Below are 20,737 nucleotides of genomic sequence, written 5' to 3'. Positions count from 1 at the left end.
TATTTAAGAACTTGAAATTATGGAAAAACAAGAAAGTAAAAATATTTGGAACTTTAAATTCTGAAATGCAAGACGGAACAATATTTTGAACAATCACATTATTATCATTATTATTAGTATTAATGGTTTTTAAAACTACAAATTAACTATTGAGCGAAGTATCCATGACCATAATCATAAAATGATCATCACTAAGCAAACCCAAATTACTCACAGGCCAGTAAATGAACAGTAACTCACATGTCCTGCTAGGCTTTCCACATAGAGCTCAACAAACACCATTTTACCATCTTTGTTGTCAGATAAAATTGAAATCAATGTCAATCAACATGTCTTTTAAAGTACAAAAATTTTTTTTTATAAGAAACATATTGGCATCGAATCTTTCGGTCTCTCTGAAGAAAGTGATGACAAATGTAGATTGCAACAGTTTAGTCTCCATAATGCACAGTAGAACACAAAAATCAATGTGCTACAATTTTGCATTTGGAAATCTGTATGTGCTATGATAATCCATCCATTATAAAGACTTTTGGTTGAACTTTAATACATCTGACTGCAATGCAGAGCTTGGAGTGTATCTCCCTAAATTCCCAGGCCTTGACACTGAATGCCTCATTTCAGCTGAGATCCTAATGTCGATGCAATGCCGGCACAGACTCCTTATGGAGGCAATGCCAAGCAGCACATACAAAAACACTGCTCAAATAGCTGTTACAAACAAGTTAGCATTTTGAATCTCTGGGCTTTCCTCACAGACTGATGTCATGATCGGGATGCTGGAGAGAGGAAAGTGTTACTGATCCAACTCCAAGACGGGTTATAATCACATGCATATGCGCCATGCCCGTGCCAAGTCTGCATTCAGAGCAACAACGCAACTGTTTTCCAAAGGTCCCCACTAAAACGCATCGCAATCGCATGGCCCCATAAAGCTGCACTCTTTTTGCACCAATTGTGTAAATTATCAACATAATCAAGTAATTTTGGGGGCTATTCCTACCATTAACCCCTAGGCCGTGCCCTTGACTCCGGACCCTCCGTATCCAAACACACTCATCCGACCGCGATCCGTGCGCTGTCAAGGCAACCGTCTGACGACGTCAACACGCTGAGCTTCATATGCTTTCATAATATTCAGGAAACTCAAAGGCCAACGGGGTCGCAAACTTGCTAGGCGAGACCCCCAAGCGGGAGGAGCCTCTCAATCTACCCCAACCGTCTCTTTTCACGCAAAACCCCCGGCCCATGTGCCGCTTGTGCACCCACCCCTGGCCTCTCCGGCGCATGCAGCCATTGGATTAGCGGCGAACTGGAGGGAGGAGAAGCCTTCGAGACTGCGCCATTGTTATTTTAGTGAAATAAAATTAGTCAGAAGTAGTTAAAGGCAAATAATCCCCGCGAGAAAATTGGAGGGAAAATACATTTGAATTTCACGTATTCGAATAGATGCGTAAGGGCACGCATTTAGTGAGTAACAACACAAATGGAACACTGCGACCAATTGCGAATCTTGCGATCACAGGCATAGAAAACACTTTTAGCACATTAATACAGAAAATACGTCTGTTTTTGGTTATACTTATGACTCCCTTTCGGATTTCTACGAGAACCGAGTTTTCTTGCTGGTGTTACACTTGAGTGAAGGTTTAATTGAAGTTACCAAAGAGCGTTTACCCCTGGTAATCAAAAAGCAATATACGTAGTGCCCTGCTGGGGCGCTGTACTGTTAAGAAACATCAACTATAACGCCTATAAGGTGACTAGCCACAAATGTTTCACTGCATATTCCAAGCTTGTCCGTTTAACTATGGGCTAAAAGCACATCTAGTATTCAACATCAAAAACAAGCGATATTTACTAATTGGTAAATCACTTGCCCCCTTCAGTCAGCGGGTAGCACTGCCTCATGTCCGCCATTAGAGAGCGAGCGAAACAATGCACGAGAGAATAGGCAACAGCACCCTGCCACGGCGGAGGGGGGAAATCTCAGGCGGGGTAAAATTGCACGTTAAATTACCCTCTCGTACAAACACAGGTGACCCAGATGGTTTCCTCAGCTTGAGCTCAGCCGCGGACATAGTTGTGAAAACTTTGGCCAATTACGCGCAGTTCAGCATCAAAACGCCAGAGAAATTCTTACCGGAGTAGAGCTGGATACGATAGAGCGCCACTTTTGTGCCTTGACATAAATCCTGCCGCGCATGCGTGAAAACGTACAGACGTTCCAGGCGCGTGGGAGGAGAAACGAGCTCTTCGCGCTACTCACACGGGACCGTGCGCGCGCTGGTTATGGGAAATCCGAATCATTTAGAGGAATCGTTTCTTTCGAACAGTTCCGATCAAAGTGTCGGTTCAAAAATACGATTCGGTGATTCTTTTTACGCCATGACACTACGTGGTCCATAAACGCCCAGCGTGACAAAACGTTTCATAAGGCACCTTATGCTTCTGTTACGTTTTTGAATGTTAAAAGTGTTTTTATTCTGATTTCACGTGTCCAAGTTACGTAAATTATAGCTTCGATTCAGTTCCTGAAATGTTGTAGTTTGTATGCTTAATAATGTCCATTTACAACACATTTGAACAGCTTTCAAGTACGTTTTATTTCTTGCTATTAAAATAACTTACGGTTTATCGGTCAAATCCTCAATTCCCTCGAAATGTTCAATAGAGACGGTTCTCGGTGAGTTGTTGACTCGAGAACAGATCTGACCGAATCATTCATATCCGGTTTGTGTTCAGTTGAATCATTAAAAAGAATCGACTCATGCACGCGAAAAACATTTGAACATTAACCAATCAAGCATTTAGAAGTTTTTTTATTATTATTATTATTATTATTATTATTATTATTATTATCATTTTACCTTATTAACAGGAACAGGATGACACACATTTACATATCTTGAGGATGTTTTATATTATTTCATAATCTAAGAAATGCAAGATTTGTAAATTATATTTTAAAGATGTTTTGGTGAAAGAAAATTCGACCGAAAATTCTATTTTATCCTAATGGAATATAAATGAACGCTTTGACAAATAACGGATATGTAAATTGTGTTATACGAAAAAAAAATCGTAGTATCCAGCAATACAGAGCGAAAAGCAAAATTGCTAAATGCCACTGAATTTAGTTAGCTGTATTTATACACACCAAAGCAGTGAGTGCGGTAACAGTACAGCACGAAAACATGGGGACGGAAATGCATTGCGCAAGAGCCAAAGATACATTTCAGGAATACTTTCTGCAAGAAATCCTTTTACGAAACATAACATACAAAAACAAACTATTCAGCCGCTTAATAAAACAGGAACCCGATTTAAAGCCCGATTCAAATAGAACTCTGGTCTCTTGCCCAACACAAGTTGGCACAGATGGGCTCGAAGAAAGATATGTGACCCGGTTTGTCATCGTGAATCGTGAAATCACGTTTTGAGACTCATTATTAGTAGTATTGATCAAAAATATCCGTGTTTAAGAGCCGACATTATACTATGTGTGTATTCAAATTAACATTAGGTTAGATCTTTTGTGCAGACTTAAAAAAAACACATTAACTAGGCCTATTGTTTTAGTTTGAGGTGATAATAGGGAGTTTAACATTAATTATATTTCAAAACTTTATGACAGATACAACATAAACATATTTGATTTTGTCCAACAAGTATTTTATTGAAGATATCAGTAGTTAGGTGAATCCACTCCGCTCCATTTTATCCATTCTGTTGATATTCTGTTGAACCACTGTGCCCTTTTAGCTTCTTTTAAGACCCACTTTCAAGTCTGCTTCTAGACCAAGGAAAATCTACCAATGTGGCTACAGCAAAAATAATGTCAAGGTGTACATATTGTGATGGATGTGCCGGATATGAAACATGTACATATTTATCTTACCCAGCGTGTCTTAGTGTTTTCAGAAAAGTTTTTTTTATATTTCCCTATATAAACTTTTGAACATGGCCATTTTCAGTCGTAATCCAGTGTTTACTAGTTTGAAGACATCCAGTGAACTGGAAAATGTCAAAAAATCCAGATTGTCTTTTTGCTGCTGCCCTTATAGCAGGGGTGTCCTGTCCTGCAGCGTTTATCTCCAACCCCCAAGTAAACACAGCTTTTATGAATTATGGTCTTGCTAGACATACTAGAAACAAGGGCTGCATCCGAAAGCCTAGGCAGCTGACTTGCTGTCTCATGAGGCAATGTCTTTGCAGGCAGCATTTTTCATGAAGGCACCACTTGAAAGTGATTTCAGACTGACTTCTGAGGCAGCGTAATAGTTTAATGATCTACAACAAAATAGAACAAGTTTTGGTGATAACTAAACAAATATTGAATTACTATAATATGGATTTCTCACTAGAAAGAACATCAAAAGTGCAAAATTAATAAGAAATATACATTTACACAGACCACCAAAAGCAACTTTCAGATGCCATCTTTAGCTCAACAATCACAGAATGGAACACACAGGATTGTGGGATATCAAAGGCAGTGAAGCATACATCTATGCTGCCTTCAAAATTCAGTCAGAAGGTACCTCCGGAGATGGGAAGTAAAATAGAATTTGGATTCGGATGTGCCTTGATGCCTTACTGCCTTGGAATGCTGCCTCCGAAGGCAGCCTTTTAGTGCTTTTGGACGCAGCAAAGTTGGAGCTAAACCCTCCAGGACTGAGTCTGGACACCCCTGCTTTAAAGCATACTGAAGACCAGGGGTCTCCAAACACTGTCCTGCAGTTCAGCTCCAAACCCAATTAAACACACCTGAAGCAGCTAATCAAGGTTTAAGACTTACTAGAAACTTCCAGGCAAGTGTGTTGGAGCTGGTTGGAGATACACATTTGGCCACCCACGAGCAGGATTGGACTCCCCTCCTGAAGACAGTTCTATCACATCCATCTCTAGTGCATGTTGGCAATGAGCCATCTTTCCCATCTGATCATATTCTAACATGCACTCATCTTAAACAGTCTCCTTTGCTACACAATGTGTATATGAATTAAATTAGTGGAATGGAAGTCTCTAGTGCTGCACCAATTAAGAGAATAACTGTTTATTTATTGTTGCTTTAGTAAATAGGAGTGAATACAAAAGATTGATTATGGAAATATATGTACAGTTTATTTACTGTAGTCAGAAGAGGACGTGAAGCAATGAGCAGTCTTTCTCTCACTTACTAATAAAACAATGACGGGACAAAGAGAGGTAGGCAACAGAATAAAAGAACGTCACTGTGCTTCAAAGCTCTTTCAAGATGAGCCCAGCTGTACATTCCGGATCTGACTCCCTAGTTCAGTCATTAATAACTTTACATAATGCTTGTGAAAACTACACATGTAATCTGTATGATCACTACCAGAAGATGACCTGAGCTCATGTGCTGCATGTTGAACAGTTACATAACTACACTCTAATGTAAACTCTTAATAAGAAATTGAACTGAGCTGATGTACAACCTGCCTTACAACACATTGGTACATACATGAAAAGGGTCACATTCTCTACCAATCAGTATTAAAAGAACTCGTTCTACTGATCACTCCTACTTGGATGACTTAAATCTTCCTCCTCTCAATGCAAAAACAAATTAGCCCTTACAATAGCTCACAACCCAAATGTATACATTCAAACATTTCTTCAACTATAATGGCTTCATTTTGTCAAATTTAGGATTCATGCCACTAGGTCATGCCTTTTGAAAAACCATTGCATTCTCAGGAAACAAAATATGAAAACTTGTATTTTAAAGTACGCACTCTGGAGTTCAAAGTCACACTTGGGTCCAGTTTTGTCACAGTCCCACGAGCACAAATCAACAGGGAGACAAGAACTGTTCATTCGTTCCATCATTCACTCTGCACAAGCAATGAAGACCGAAGCACATCAGATAAGCGTATGGTCAGGTTAAACAGAACGAAACATAAAACAAAACAGTAGGTGTATCTGGAGTGATAAATTATTCTATTTAAAAGAGGAAAAAATAAAAGGAACACTTTACAAACAAGATTTACAAATGACTTTCAGATACAAATCCAGTTTGTCACATTTGCTGACCTTCATGTGTGATGCAGTTGCTATCAAAAATCAGACTTCCGAAAACTCAATAAACACTTGCAACACTTAACCAACCGTATTTGAGTTTTGACTGTTGTTACTGAGCTGTCAGTACTACAGTTCTTCCCCAAGTAAAACATAACCATTTCTAAACTCTCTCCTGCTCAGCATGTGTCAAGTGTAAAACTGTAAAAGTCTCAGTTCTTGGGGAGGCTGAGCTTCTGCAGTGACCTTTGACCTGGAGGGGAGCACTGTGGCATCACTGTAGTTGGACTCTGTATGCACAAATTAGCAGTTTAACCTGTGGAAAAAGTGAAACACACACAATCCTAATTACTACATTTTAATTACCATAAGGCTTGCTTAGCTTAGTTTCCACTTTTTTATGACCTTTCCAATCTGAATTAATTAAGGATATCTAACAATCAAATAAAACAATCATTCAGAATGGATCATTAAAAAGAACCACACACAACGATTCTCTAACAAATAAGATATTTTCATGCCTGAGGCAAAAAAAATAAAACTGAACGTTTTAATTGAAGTAGCATAAGATATTTTCTTCAATACTGACATACAACTGAGGGAAAAAAATGAAGGGCCGGTTCTATCTGTCAGTTGTTGTTTGGATGGAAGTACATCTGAATGCAATTAACTAGTCTAAATGATTAGAAATGTCTGTCATTTCACTTAAAGGTCAAGTTGCGATATTTTTATAAAGAATTTCCAGTAAAAAAAATAAACATACAAGGATTAAATGTTCACAAAACGATCAATAACATGCATTTAAAAACTAGAATGTCCATTTTATGCTAACTTTAACATTCCAGTTAGCGACAAGTAGCTCTTATTTTACAGAGCCCTTTCTCAATTATTCACGCTTGCTTTGGTGTAGGGTTAAACAATTATTCAATATTAATATATATCGTGATATATGATTTTTAAACACATTTCTGACATCTCAAAACACATTACCAGTGTTTCCCATACATTTGATTTATTTGTGGCAGTGGACTTTAAAAATCAAAACATGGCGCACCCTATTTTGGTGCATGTTCAAGCATTTATAAAGCAGTATTTAAACAATCTCATATAAATAATAATGTGTTTCAGTTCTAGGTACCTTTGCTGTGGGCGACTCTGCCAGACGGATGAACAGTTTGTTGGTTCCCTGAACAGGACTGAAAGAGTATATGAAATGGCTGTCCTGCAGGGGGAGCAGCACACAGAGTGTGAGAGACCGCAGACATTCAACAAAGCAAAGAGACAATCTAAATAAGGACCGATTGTGACATCAGTGTCTTACCAAGAAGATGGGCAGCTGAAACTTATCATTCAGGACCACAGCATGGACACTACAGGGCCCGCAGAGTCTAGCTGTGATCTCAGTAAGGAAGTTTGCATGGAAGATAAAAAGCAGGATGCCAGATCCTGAGACAGAAAGCACAATAATGGCACACTAATTCGAAAAATAAAACTGCAGTGATTGAGAACAGAAGAATTTGAAGCCAGTATTTCACCTTCTGCGGGTGTGTGTTGAGGGGGTTTGTAGTTGAATTCCAGTGAAAAATCTGGTCCCTCGCACAATCTGTGGCAAGCCAAAGGGAATACAGGTTCCAGCAGGGCCAGTCGCGTTTCAAAATAAGCTCTGATTGTCTCCTCCGCCACAGTTGATAACCTACAAGATGCATTTCACATATGCCCTTTATTTTAATAGTGAGACTTTTTATGCTGCCCGTGTTCTATATCTTTAAATATATGTGGAGGTGTTTGAATAATGCAGCAATTAAACACTCACGTTTGCATATGGTCTTTGATGAGATCATACACCATCAAATTGTTGCTAAGTTTGGCATAGTGCAAGGCAGTGCTCTTGTGTTTAGACAAGATGTTGCAGTCAGCTCCATATTCCAACAGGAGGCGAACCACATCTGCATTACCCCTCTTACAAGCCTTAGAGAGAATAATTCAACAATCAGCACTCAGTACATACCAGATGTTATAACCTAAAAGTGCAAACTGTCTGATAGCTAGAGAATAACTTAATCATAACTTAACTTAATATAAACTAAAATATATATATATAAATATAGTATAATAAAAGAAATTTGGGGTCAGTATAATTTGTTTTTAAAGGGGTCATATGATGTTGCTAAAAAGAACATTATTTGGTGTATTTGGTGTAATGAAATGTGTTTATGTGGTTTAAGTTTTAAAAAACATTGTTGTTTCTCCTATATGCCCCGACCTCTGAAACGCATTGATTTTTACAAAGCTCATTTGTCTGAAAAGTGAGGTGTGTTCTGATTGGCCAACTATCCAGTGCGTTGTGATTGGCCGAATACTTCAAACGAGTGAGAGAAATATTACGCCCCTTAATATGTTGTAATCCTGTCCAGTCGGAGCGACGAAACATAAACATAAAACCCATTATAAACGTGATTTAAAAATGATTTCTAGTCGTGTCATCTTTTGGAAGGCCAAACAAAGTAGTTTCACTTTTTCAACAAAACAGGGTCACACACCAAGGCCTTGAGTGAGCGGAGCCCGGAGGCCTAGAGTGAACCACTGCAATGACATTTATAATGTTACAAAAAAAATTTCAACTTCAATAAATGTTTTTTTTTTTTTTATTCGATTTATGAAAGAAACCAAAAATCACAGTTTTCAAAAAAATATTAGGCGACACAACTGCTTTCAACATTGATAAATGTTTCTCGAGCAGCAAATCAGCATATTAGAATGACTTCTGAAGGATCATGTGACACTGAAGACTGGAGTAATGACTGCTGAAAATTCAGCTTTGCACCACAGGAATAAGATACAATTAAAAGTAATTAAGTGTAATAATATTTCATATTATTACTATTTTTACTGTATTTTCGATGAAATGCAGTTTGATGAGCTTAAAAGTTTTTGGTTTTTCTTTCAAAAACATTTGTAACATTATGCTAATGAACCCACACATCTGAATGATAGAGTATCAATCATAGGGTCATTAACAAACCAGTTTCTGTTTGTAGAGATCTAACTTACAGGTCAATATAACACCCTTCTCACCTTCATGAGAGCTGTTTCTCCTGCCAGAGTTTGGGCATTTACGGATGCTCCCGCCTCTAGAAGAATGGCCACTGTCGTCAAGAATTTCTGCACCAAACAGAACAATGAGTAATTAAATAAATATACTAATACTCTCTGGTATTAGTGATTGGAGTGAAAACAGTCATCAAAAGAGTTCCCGAACAGAGCAGTGTTGTTCTGCACCTTTTCAGCAGCGTGCATCAGGGCAGTGGTGCCATTCTTCTGTCTAGCATTGACCTTCACTCCTTTCTTAATGAGCAGCCTGAGGACGTCATCTTGACCGCCTGCAGCAGCCAGCAGTGTTAAAGACATGCCGCTGGAGTCCTGCAGGTGGCAGCACAAACAAAACATTCAAAGATGTACACATGGCACCCTCCCAAATAGCAATAAAACCATGGGATCAAGGTATGGCTGCTCTGCAGAAGGTACAGTTAGTATCTGCTAGTAGATGCTCTAATTACACCATCCTGATAGATAAAAAAAAACAGTTTCTTTATGGATTCAATACAAATATTACATTACATTATATCAAATGTTTTATCAAATATTAACAGATAACTTTCTCAGGTACTATAGACAAGTATGTTTGACTGAAACCACGGACTCAGTAATAGTTAACGCATGATGAACAGCAGCAACATGACCCAGGTCTCTGATGGATGATTAATAAAGATTCAAGACAGGCAGAGAGGGAAAAAAAAGAGAGAAGAAGAGCGAAAAGGAATATAACATACCTCCTGGTCCAGATTGTAGTCCTCTTTGGAACTAAGCGCACGTTTTACCGCCAGGTAATTCCCATTCTTCACTGCTTCTCGCAGCTCAGCTGAAAGTTACATGGTAAGCAGAGCAAGGGAGAAGAGGGGAGGAAAATGAAGAAGAAAACTTAAAATCAACTGAAAACTGAAATTTTACAATAAATGAAAGATGGGCCGGAAATATGCCATTCAGGAGGGATTTGTGCTGTTGTTTTTCTGTGCTGTTATCACTCACCGGGAGTTAAGGCCAGCGGAGAGAGATTCTCATCCTCTCCATTCAAGTGTTTCTGAAAGTCCTCCAGTGTCATCCAGTCCAGCTTGAGCTCCACCCCAAGATTAAGAGATGGTGGTCCCCTGTCTGTCTCACAGAAACACTGTGGTTAGCATCCCCACTATATCAGCTACTACATGCATAGCTTATAATAAATCGTTAATAGAAAAATGCCATTTGATCAAATAGGATGTGTTCGTCCATTCGAAAATAGCTACTGATTCGGGGCAAAAAATAAATTTTTAGCAATTTTTCTTAAAAATATAGTTATTAAAAACCTAGTTTGCTGTGCTTGTTTGTAGGCTTGAAAATTGGCCAAAAATGGAGATCATATAATTAAATATTAGTATTTTTTATAAATAAATAAATAAAAAAAAAAAAGAGAAAAATTATGATTGTAATATCTTAAGAGTATTTAAGAAAAATATTACATTAAAAATATTTAACCATGTTTAACCATCAAGCTTTAATTTTAAGCTTTTCTTTTCAAATTTTGATAAGCACTTTTCATTAGAAGTATGTAAAGATGGTTGGAGCTTGTCGTGTTTTGAAATGCGCACTGTCAACTATCCCTGAACTCAGAGCAGATGCAGAGATGGGTTCGAACAGAGTTACTCTGAGACACTGAAAACACCAGATCATGAGCTGCTCACGTGTAAAAGAACACAATGCCACCCTTCACTCTAAAACACTGCGCATATTTAATTAAATCGCAACCTTTTCAGTTCGATCATCTCACTAAAAAAATCGATAATCACGATTTTATTTTTATTTCAATTAACCGTTTATCACTAGGGCAAATGGAACAGAATGAAGGTGTCTCAAGACATGTTTTCAAAAGATTAATCTCTTTTTGCCAAATACAAACCAGGAATTTTGTCTGAGCGCTCCATGGTGTCCTGGGAGTCCTGATTGTCATCGCAGGTGGTGAAGACCCGTGATTCACTGTCATCCCTCTTTCTCCTCTTCTTGTCCTTCCATCTGGAGTCTTCTGTTGAGTCAGGAGACGCTATTGGCTCAGTCATGGACTTCCTTTCCAGCCGCTCTTGCCGGGCCTCCTCTGCAAGCCTCTGTGCCTCCTCCATGCGTGCTTTTCTCTCCCGTTGGGCTTCCTCTATTCTCTCTTTCTTCTTTCTCTCCTCTTCTTCAATCCTTTCTTTCCTCTTTTTCTCTTCTTCTTCCAACTTTTCTTTCCTCTTCCTTTGCTCTTCCTCTCTCTGCTCTCGTTGTAATTCCTCCTTAGACTTGGGGGCCGGCTCATCTGATTTATCACTTTTCTCCATCTCAGACGCTCCCTTCTCCGGTTTCTCATCGATCTCCATAGAGACGGGACTCTGACCAGGTCGAGGCACTGGTAGAAGGATGTAATGGTTAATCAAACAAAAAAACACAAGACCATTTAAACTTTAATTGAGCTACTAATTTATTTTACCATCTTTTGCCTTCTCAGTCTTGTCTGAATCAGGTTTCCGTGCAGGAGACTGCTTTGACGATTTTGATTTCTTGTCATTTTTCCCTGCACCCTGTAAAACAAGTGGGAAATAGTCAAATCACAAACACAAAACTTATTTTGAATGCAAAAAAAATCATTCATGTCTGTAAGAATTTTTTTTAATTCTTAAACTATCACTGAATTGGTTACAGTAACATATGTAAAGAAATTAAAACTTTTATTTAATGAGGACACATTAAATTGATCAAAAGTGACAGTAAATACAAAGATTGAGGGGAAAAAAATAATTATTTCAACAAAAAAATATTAAGGAGCACAACTTTGTTCAATATTGATAAGAAATGAGCATCAAACCATATTAGAATGATGTCTTTTCTGAAGGAGCATGTGACACTGAAGACTTGTTGTTGAAACTGTTGAAAATTCAACTAATGGAATAAAATACATTAAAAAATATATTCAAATAGAAAACAGGTGAGAATACTAAACTGTAATAATGATTCACAAAAAAATTATACACTTTTCGCTGTATTTTGGTCAAATTACACTTGGGGAGAATAAGAGACTTCTTTCACTTTTTTTTTTCTTTGAATTAGCCTAATACTAATCTGGTACTAGTTGTTATAACAAAAATAGCAAAAAAGGAAAGGAAGAGAATGGGTTACTTTAAAGTTTTAGACCTGTACCTTTGGAGTTGCATTCTTGTTCTGGTCCGCTTGTCTCCTTGGTACCCGATCTTTTGCTTCACAGTTCAACAGGAACTTCTCAAACAAGTTAGAGGCACCTCCCTTCTCACCAGCTTCTTCCTTCGGCTCCTGCTCTTTGGGCTTGACGGGGGCTGTTGTGGAGGATGAGGAGGAGGAAAATGCAGACGAGAGCTTCTGAGAAGATGGGGCTGCTTCCTGCCCTTTGCTTTTAACCTTCGACTTGGGTATGGACGTAGGTGCCCCCGTGTCACTGGAGTCGGGCTCCTCCTCGCTGCGAGAAGACTTGCTAGTGCTCTTGCTACTAGTAAAGCTCTTGTGCTTGCTTGCACCACTTTCTTTAGACGTGGCTGTTGAAACCTCTACTTTTTTAGGCTTCTTCTCTTGAATCAGGTCTTTGAAACCTTGCAGCTTCAGGTCAGACTTGGCCTTTTTCTGCTTGGCCTGCTTGAGATCACCTCCACTCTCACCTCTCACAGATTTGTCGGTGGTTTTTGCTGTTGTGGTTTTAAAGGAATCATTTGTTTCTGTGTTCGTCGTATCATCCGTGTGGGACTCAGAGGGCACGTCGCTCTTCTCATCCTCTTCATCCGAAGTATCGATCTCTTTTTTTGACTTGACTTTCTTTTTCTTGCCGTCCTCTCCACTCTCTTTCCTCTGCTTTCCTCTATCTTTATGTTTGTCAAGTTTCTTTTGTTTCTTAGGAGTAACTGGGGCATCCTCTTCATCAGATTCAATGAGCCTCTTCTTTGTGTCTTTTTTAGGAGGTTCAGGGGAAGGATCCCTGCTCTCCACCTCCTCCTCATCAGACTCAGGGGCAGGCCGAGGCTTATCTTCCCACCATCTCTCCTTTTTCTTCTTCTTTTCCTTCACAGGCATCTCATCATCTGATTCCTCCACTCTCTTCTTTTTCTTCTTCTTTTTCTTCTTTATAGGTGATTCTTTGTGTTTTTCTTTATCACTGTCGCTCTCAGAATCGGCATCGAACAGATCACTCTTCATGGGCAGCTTCTAGGCACAATGGAGCACAATTAATATTCACAAAGACTGCATCAAGTAAACCAGATGTTTCATTGTCTGTACAAGCTCTTAGAAAAACAATCTCACCATGCCAGTTTCCTTCTTTGGCTTTATCTCAGCCAGGGCCTTCTTGTAGGCAAGCAGCACCTCCCTGCAGTCGTCCAAGTGTGCCTCAGGCTCCCAGGTGTCATCGTCCGATGAATAGTTCTTCCATCGCACTCGGTACAGCACCACTCCCTGTAAAAATGTCAGAGGTCAATGATCATGGTCTGCAAGATGGAGATCTACAATCTCCAGACAGTATTGACAGTAGTGTACATTAAAGGTGCAATAGGAAATCTTCAAAAATGCTAACTTTAGCCTGATAGCACTGAAAGCGTATGTCCCACCCTTCCAGCAAATCGCCGTCTGAAGCCACACATCCTGAACACATAAACACGCACAGACCAGACGACCAGAGACAACATTACTACAATACATCATGTGTTATTCACCAGTGAGAAAACGTTATAGTACAGTTAGTAACTGTACTACAATACCAGGAAGGAAGGTCAGGTTGTTGATGTTTGCCTGCCATTCTTGAACTGTCTGTATAGCGTGCATGAACATGCTGATGATGTATCGTGTCTGCTCGAACCGAGTTGTCGCAAATAGATGTTGACAGGTAGGTAGGGAAGTCTGCTCGGTCCAAACATTTTGATTGGTCGAAAATTTCACATTTAGACCACTTAACTTAAAGGTGCTGTATGAAGAATTGACACTGAGTGGTTGAACTAGGTATTGCAGTCCTCCTCAGACTTGTATGACAACATTGTGATGCATCGCTGCATCGTAATCGAATCGTGATGTAATCATCAGATACCCATAGACTCCCACCCCTACTGTTGTATGCATCTATACGTCTATAAGTGCTGTTGCGCTCATTTGTTTTGTTTCCTGAAGTCTTTCTCACACATTCACTCTGCTGCATCTGTTATGACACAAATACATTATCTATCCCGGCTCAGAATGCGGAAGACTGACTGTCCGGTCAACGGTCTGCGCCGATCGTGCAGAAAACCAGCTAATTCCGGTCCCTAGCCGGTCAATCTGTGCATCTCTAATAAAAATAATACTAAGGCTGTAGTGTCAGACGTCTACCTCACATTGTCACTAGTGTCATGCACTACATGAGAGAGCGGCGAGAAGAGTGATGTTTATAGGAGGCATTAATGCAGTAATTAAACACCACAGATTAGTTTCAAAGGGAAGTTCATTATCTGCTGTGTTGCTAAGTAACAAACACAGCTGATTCCCTGCTCCTCTTATTTCCTGTGACTCTATCTGGAGGATTAATAATAGCTGAAGATCAAAGCCAAATAATATTTTATAGCTGTTGTATGTTAACCCCAAACTTGTCTTTATCTTAAAGTGTGAGATACGGCTAATAGGTTCGCACCTATATCGAGACCCTTGGCTTAGATTAGAGTGCTAGTTTCCTGTACAACTGCCTCTGTGCAGGAACAAGCAACAGTGAGAAGCAGTTAATCACAGTGTTTATGTAAACAAGCGAGTTAAAGACGTCTGTGTGTGTGTTTGTGTGTGTGTGTATGTGTGTGTGTGTGTGTGTGTGTGTGCCAAAGCACAGTAGTCTAGTAAGCACAGGCTGTCAGATGATCTGAGAGTGGTTTTTACTGGCTCACAGCCATCACTGACTGTCTCGCGTTGCAGTCAGTATGAATGGACACCACTTGGATAAAGTCGTGTCGGACGCCGAGACTGACATACAGAGACACAGATATAAATATTTCTCATTCAAAAAGCTGTATATTATCACAGCTTTCTTGCAGGGTCACAAATGAACAAGGTCTCAATACAGAAATACCACTGGAAATTAGGGTTGTGCCGATAGACGATAGTATCGTGTATCGACGATCGTCAGAGATATCGACATAAGCAGAATTCTCTGTCGATAATCAAGACGATATTAGGCTCAATTTCCTATTAATGTATTAGATTATAATAATAATAACTATTATTGTTATTAGACTGCTTATTATAATTCGGCTTTTAAACTGTCCAGCTATTTCACTGCCCGCATTTCACACACACACACCTCGCACGCAAAGGAGGATTAGAGCATGTAGTCGGTGAAGTCCGCTTTGACTCGGATAATTCGTTAAATCCATGAAATGAAAGAGATAGAAAACGACGAGTTGGTGTCCCACACATTTCATGGCTGGTATACAGCAATGCGCTCTTCTCATACATGAGAGATTAACTCTTTCTTGGTGTCACAAATAACGTAAAGACAAAATAATTAACAAGGCAGCAGAGCGAATTTATCATCCATATTGCATGGTTCTCAAGTAGTCCTTTTCTTAAAGACTGATCACTTAACTTATAACACTCACTATATGACGTAGAAGGACTACGTGAGAACCACTATGGATAATAAGTTCAATCTGCCGCCTTGTTATTATTTTCATGCACTCCGCACTATAATGTGATGCATGCAAAATACATAGTTTTGGCCGTTACAAAGTCTCCATCCACAAACAGACGTACATCGTCTGCAGATATAAGGTATTTCATTGCACTTTAACAAGTAATCTTAACGGCCTATATACTGTATGTGCAATATATTAAACGAGCCCTCACTAACGGAGTTTAATGCCACAGTTATGTTAGACTGCATCTCATTCTTGTTTCTGTTGCAGTGCGTCAGACTCGTCATGAGGCGCGCTGTCCGGAACGCTGTATGACTGATGGATCAGTTAAATTCAACTTTACTACAAATATATCAACTTACCTGTTTTAAATACTTTATATTTAAATGTTCGTTTACGCCCAAAATTAGTGTTTAACTGCTGGACTCTAAATGAAATCTACTATTGATTTTCACCGTTGACTGATTTTGCAGAACATTTAGACTGATAACTTGCCTGCGCAGATGTGGACGTGCGATATGACAGTTGCGTCCGACTATGTATGAACTAGCTGTTTTAAATACAGTATTTTTATATTTAACGTTAGTTAAATCAGTCAGTATGTTTGAAAGTAATTTTTTTTTATTATTGGTGACTCCATAGGCTCTCTCTCGCGCACCTGCGCGGTTTAAAACACCCAATAGTTATGCTATGACAAGAACAAAGAGTCTCTCTCTTGCTCCACCCATGCTCGATAATATTGTGTATCGTCGATCTCACGGGCTGACGATATGACGATTTAAAAAATGACCATATCGCCCAACACTACTGGAAATGACTACAATGTATCAGATATTCAAAATGTGATGGTAAATAAATGACAAATTTTTCTATGTAATCAAATATTAAATATCTTTATGTGGCTAATTATGGGTTTAATGACAATAACAACATAACATAGTGACCTTCAGCAGTCACAGAACTTGACTATTCTCTAGTTTTTAATACACTACTTTTCAAACTTATACTTTTTTCCACTTATGCTCAACAAAGCTGCATTTATTTGATCAAAAATACAAATATTATTACAATTAACAGTTTTCTATTTGAATATATTCTAAAATGTAATTTATTCCTGCCATGGCAAAGCTGAATTTTCAATAAACCATTACTCCAGTCTTCAACATCTCATGATATCATTATAGCGTGCTGATTTGGTGTTAAGAACATTTCTTATTATAATTAATGTTGGGTTTACAGTTGTGCTGCTTAATATTTGTGAAAACCGTGATACATTCTCTACATTATTTTTGATCTTACTGGCCCCATACATTTGAATAATATTGTATGTGTGTGTTGCTGTATATAATATAAACTGATCAACCAGTCATTTAAAAAAATTGGGTAAAGTATAGCCTTTATTGTGTTATGGTATCTTGTGCACTGATCACAGGTAGTTTTGAATAAACTATTGATGTAATTTTATAAAAAAGTCAATTGTTTCAGGCAAAGAATTTCATGTAAGTTCTGAACTTTGTGACAATAAATGGACGCCCTTTGTTTTACATAGTTAGGAAAAATACCCTCAAGAAATAAAAAATAATATTGGAATTTCATTGGCAAACAAATAAATTCTGACACTGATTTTTAGCACTATTATCTATAATAGACAACAAAATTCTGCGGTAAAAAAGGAGATATAAGAGGCAGCAGTGAGAGATCAGTGAAATGGGACAACAGTGAAAAAAAAGTGAAAAAAGTAAAATATTGTTGCACACAAACTTAAAATATGACATTATGCTCCATGTAACTAAGTGACTTTAAAAAGCTATTTTAATTTAAGTCTAGACAATATAAGACCCACTAAGGAAGATCCTCTCACATTCAAATACATCCAGCCACCTCAAACATTACAGATACTGCAAATCAGTGACTGCAGTAGATCTGACTCTAGTTCAAAGGGCACTGAGCACTACAAAATTGGATTCCACATGCCTTGTGTGTTATCTGTCCTCTAAACACTGACCTCCTCAATACACTTTACCAAGGCTTATCAATCTCCACCAACAGACTTTCAGCTACAACCGAGTTGTCTGTAATTCTATTCTATCACTATCCCTTATCAGTTAAACTTTTTCATTATCTGTCTTCCTTTTCCTCTAGGTTATTTAATAACAAACCTCCCATTGTCACTAACACCTGTTCTTTGAGTATTAATGACGCACAGTTCCATAAACACACACACACATGCCCTTGTGACATTTCTAGATTTGGCGCAGCTGAGTGTAACATCACCAAAATAAACTGAAGCAGTCTGGCATAAAGTGATCAGTCATTCTTGCATTTAACACAGCTAGAAAAACCCTAATAAAACAGTCTCCCAGCATTTCACATCTGCTCAGGCAACACAGGATCTCCAGACCTGAAGGTGACGAAAGTGGTCTGAAATACGATATTCCCCTATCTCTCCCAAAAGGCCTTTGCATAAAGCACCTAGACAGGAACAGGGAAACACAGACTCCAAACAGATCCCGACTCCATCTCACATCTCCAATAACGCTACACACTTCCACAGACCAAATCCATGTCTAAAACGGCTCCCTACAGTACAGCAACACTATTTAAGCAAAATGCTGAATCATTGTTACGCATCCCCGTCAGTAAGACCATGCATGAAGGTCGATGACAAACTCGGTGCAGCTGTCACGCATTATATATATGTATACACACACACATATATATATATATATATATATATATATATATATATATATATGTATACACACATATATATATATGTATACACACATATATATATATATGTATACACATATATATATATATATATATATATATATATGTATACACATATATATATATATATATATATATATATATATGTATACATATATATATATATATATATATATATATATATATAAAAAAATTTAAGTTTACACTTGTGAACTTGCATGTTGTGTGATCAGAAGCATGTGCATAATATTTAGTCATCCATTAGTTTTCTATTAATTTCTATCTAAAGAGAACTAATAATGTGCCGTTTCAGATATTACAGTGCGGATGATGTAAATATAAGGGCGCTTGAATGACTGTCACCGCTGTTAACGGTATTCATCTCTAAAACTGCACTGCAAGTGTTCGGCACTCATTTTGCCCGTGGATAGATTGGGTTTAAAGTGGAAATTTATCTAGATTTTAAGCCGATTTGATGTAAACAACAAGACCCTTTGAAAATGAATTTGACTCGCGCCTTTGCTCGTGGCTCAACCTAGGCTAACCGTCAGAAAGTTACAACAAGGTGATTACAGCCTATTCTGCCCTGCGGTAAGTTGGTGTTTTAAGGCGAACATGCTCTAAAATCACCCTTTGGAGTATTTCGTTGGCCTTATCCTATAAATTATACACGTGTGTGCATTATTTATTACTGACAGTAATAGCTACATGCTACGTCGCTAGCAAAGATGGCATCCGCAGCTCTTCCACAAACACACTCTCACCTCCTCCACTCGCATATCAATAATCCTCTCCACTTCATATACATCTTCTTCATCCTGTTCGCTGTCTCCAGGTTCCGCTCTCTCGGCTCCGGAAGCCATTTATGCTTTAACTAAGCAAAATATTGACGCTATGTGGTGTTCAGATGCGTGCTGAAGGCCGCACGGCAGCCGAACTATTGCACACACACACTGATACAGCAGCAGAACTGTCGTGATAGAACTCTGACTCTGTGTTGCCAGATCGCGTAAGAAAGACGCGCAGTATTGCCTGGAAAAAAACACCTACAAGGTCGCGTGTGGTAAGCGGACGTGGCAACATGGGGAGTACTACAACAGGAGGAGGATCCGTGTGTGTGTGTTTAAACGGCGACAGATGATATGACTGAGGTAAGGTTATCTTCTCCCACTGCTAAATATATCACAGGCGACAAAAAGACAGCTAGAAAAATTGGGGTGAAGTGACTTTCGCTGAAGTAAATCTTTTCACTTTTCAAGATGTTAAACATTAAAAATAAATATTTCATTTAAGATTATAAATGAAATCAAATATTTATTTTTAAAAAGCCTAATAACTTAAAATAATATTTTTGTTTATAAATAAATGAGCATTTTCGGCATCACTTTTTAGTAAGGGGAAACAATAGCCGACTTTTACAAATTCAAAACGTTTGAATCTCATTGTTATTTAGAACGACCAGACACAGGAACAGTTTCTTCCCCCAGGCAATCTATCTCATGAGCACTTGACAATAATCTTTGAATACGCAACACAATAAACATTACCTCTTTAACACCATACTTGTTTACATTTAAAATTTGCACACATCATACCTGTACATCATAATTGTCTAGGCTATATTATATTTTGCTTTTGCTTTTTTTTTTTGTACATTGTCTATTTTGTCTATTATTATTCTTATTAACTGTGTCCTGTCTTGTCACTGACATTTTGTTGCACTGTGGAGCTTCTGTCACTAAAACAAATTCCTTGTATGTGTAAACATTCCTGGCTATAAAGCTCATTCTGATTCTGATCCGTCAATTATTTCCTCAAATAATTAGATACCCCACCCCCACACACACTTTTGTGTATTTTATATTTTACATACAGTAAACATTGGACTGGACATTTCTGCTTTTTTCCCCTTAGGTTTTGATAAAATGGTATCCATAAAATCTCAGAGAGTAGAATGTGTTAAGTCTATTTACATTTGTAGGTTATTGCTGGTTTGCATGTTGTTTCAAAATATAATCTTGCTTTTCATTAGAAAGCTTCTGCTAAGACCTGAAAAGTCATTAATGGATTGCTGTGCTTCAAAATCATCATCATCATCATCATCATCAATTAAATTATATAAACAACACCGCTACCATCTCCTGTAAAAACACTTTAATTTATAAAAGTCCTGATTATTTTTTTTCATACAGTTGAAACTTTACAACTTCACAATGCCATAAGAAGTCTTG

The 20,737-nt window shown here is 38.2% G+C and overlaps 2 protein-coding genes across 4 annotated transcripts in view; both read right to left on the bottom strand.

Moving 5' to 3' along the window:
* Positions 1 to 2,287, bottom strand: part of LOC132095263 (zinc finger MYM-type protein 2-like) — a 28,695-nt gene extending 26,408 nt beyond the window's left edge. For both annotated transcript variants that reach the window (XM_059500091.1, XM_059500092.1), the window contains exon 1: positions 2,144 to 2,287. The gene's annotated coding sequence lies outside the window, so the exon portion shown is untranslated. The remainder of the gene's footprint in view (positions 1 to 2,143) is intronic.
* Positions 2,288 to 5,950: 3,663 nt separating this feature from the next.
* Positions 5,951 to 19,601, bottom strand: LOC132095262 (M-phase phosphoprotein 8-like). 2 transcript variants are annotated; one of them, XM_059500089.1, is made up of 14 exons: positions 19,271 to 19,601; positions 13,432 to 13,581; positions 12,307 to 13,335; positions 11,600 to 11,690; positions 11,036 to 11,518; positions 10,132 to 10,254; positions 9,876 to 9,964; positions 9,325 to 9,465; positions 9,121 to 9,207; positions 7,859 to 8,013; positions 7,581 to 7,738; positions 7,367 to 7,491; positions 7,184 to 7,267; positions 5,951 to 6,361 (listed from the first exon to the last, which is right to left on the bottom strand). In XM_059500089.1, exons 1-14 carry the CDS (start codon positions 19,367 to 19,369, stop codon positions 6,320 to 6,322), a joined length of 2,856 nt encoding a protein of 951 aa, XP_059356072.1. In that variant the 5' UTR covers positions 19,370 to 19,601; the 3' UTR covers positions 5,951 to 6,319. The 2 variants fall into 2 exon arrangements, with proteins under 2 accessions (XP_059356072.1, XP_059356073.1); XM_059500090.1 differs by having other exon boundaries at positions 12,307 to 13,332; positions 19,271 to 19,600.
* Positions 19,602 to 20,737: the final 1,136 nt, after the last annotated feature.

This window comes from Carassius carassius, chromosome 19, assembly GCF_963082965.1.
Source record: "Carassius carassius chromosome 19, fCarCar2.1, whole genome shotgun sequence".
NCBI lineage: Eukaryota > Metazoa > Chordata > Actinopteri > Cypriniformes > Cyprinidae > Carassius > Carassius carassius.
Note: the sequence above shows the minus strand (reverse complement) of the source record. Positions and strands in the feature narration are given on the sequence as shown.

What these genes read in the sequence shown, in the direction of transcription:
- LOC132095262 (XM_059500089.1), bottom strand. Translation starts at nt 19,369, where the DNA reads ATGGCTTCCGGAGCCGAGAGAGCGGAACCTGGAGACAGCGAACAGGAT. An exon ending in TTGATATGCGAGTGGAGGAG is followed by an intron (nt 13,582 to 19,270) that starts GTGAGAGTGTGT and finishes ACATTTTTACAG; the next exon opens with GGAGTGGTGCTGTACCGAGT. An exon ending in TGATGCACGCTGCTGAAAAG is followed by an intron (nt 9,208 to 9,324) that starts GTGCAGAACAAC and finishes TGTTTGGTGCAG; the next exon opens with AAATTCTTGACGACAGTGGC.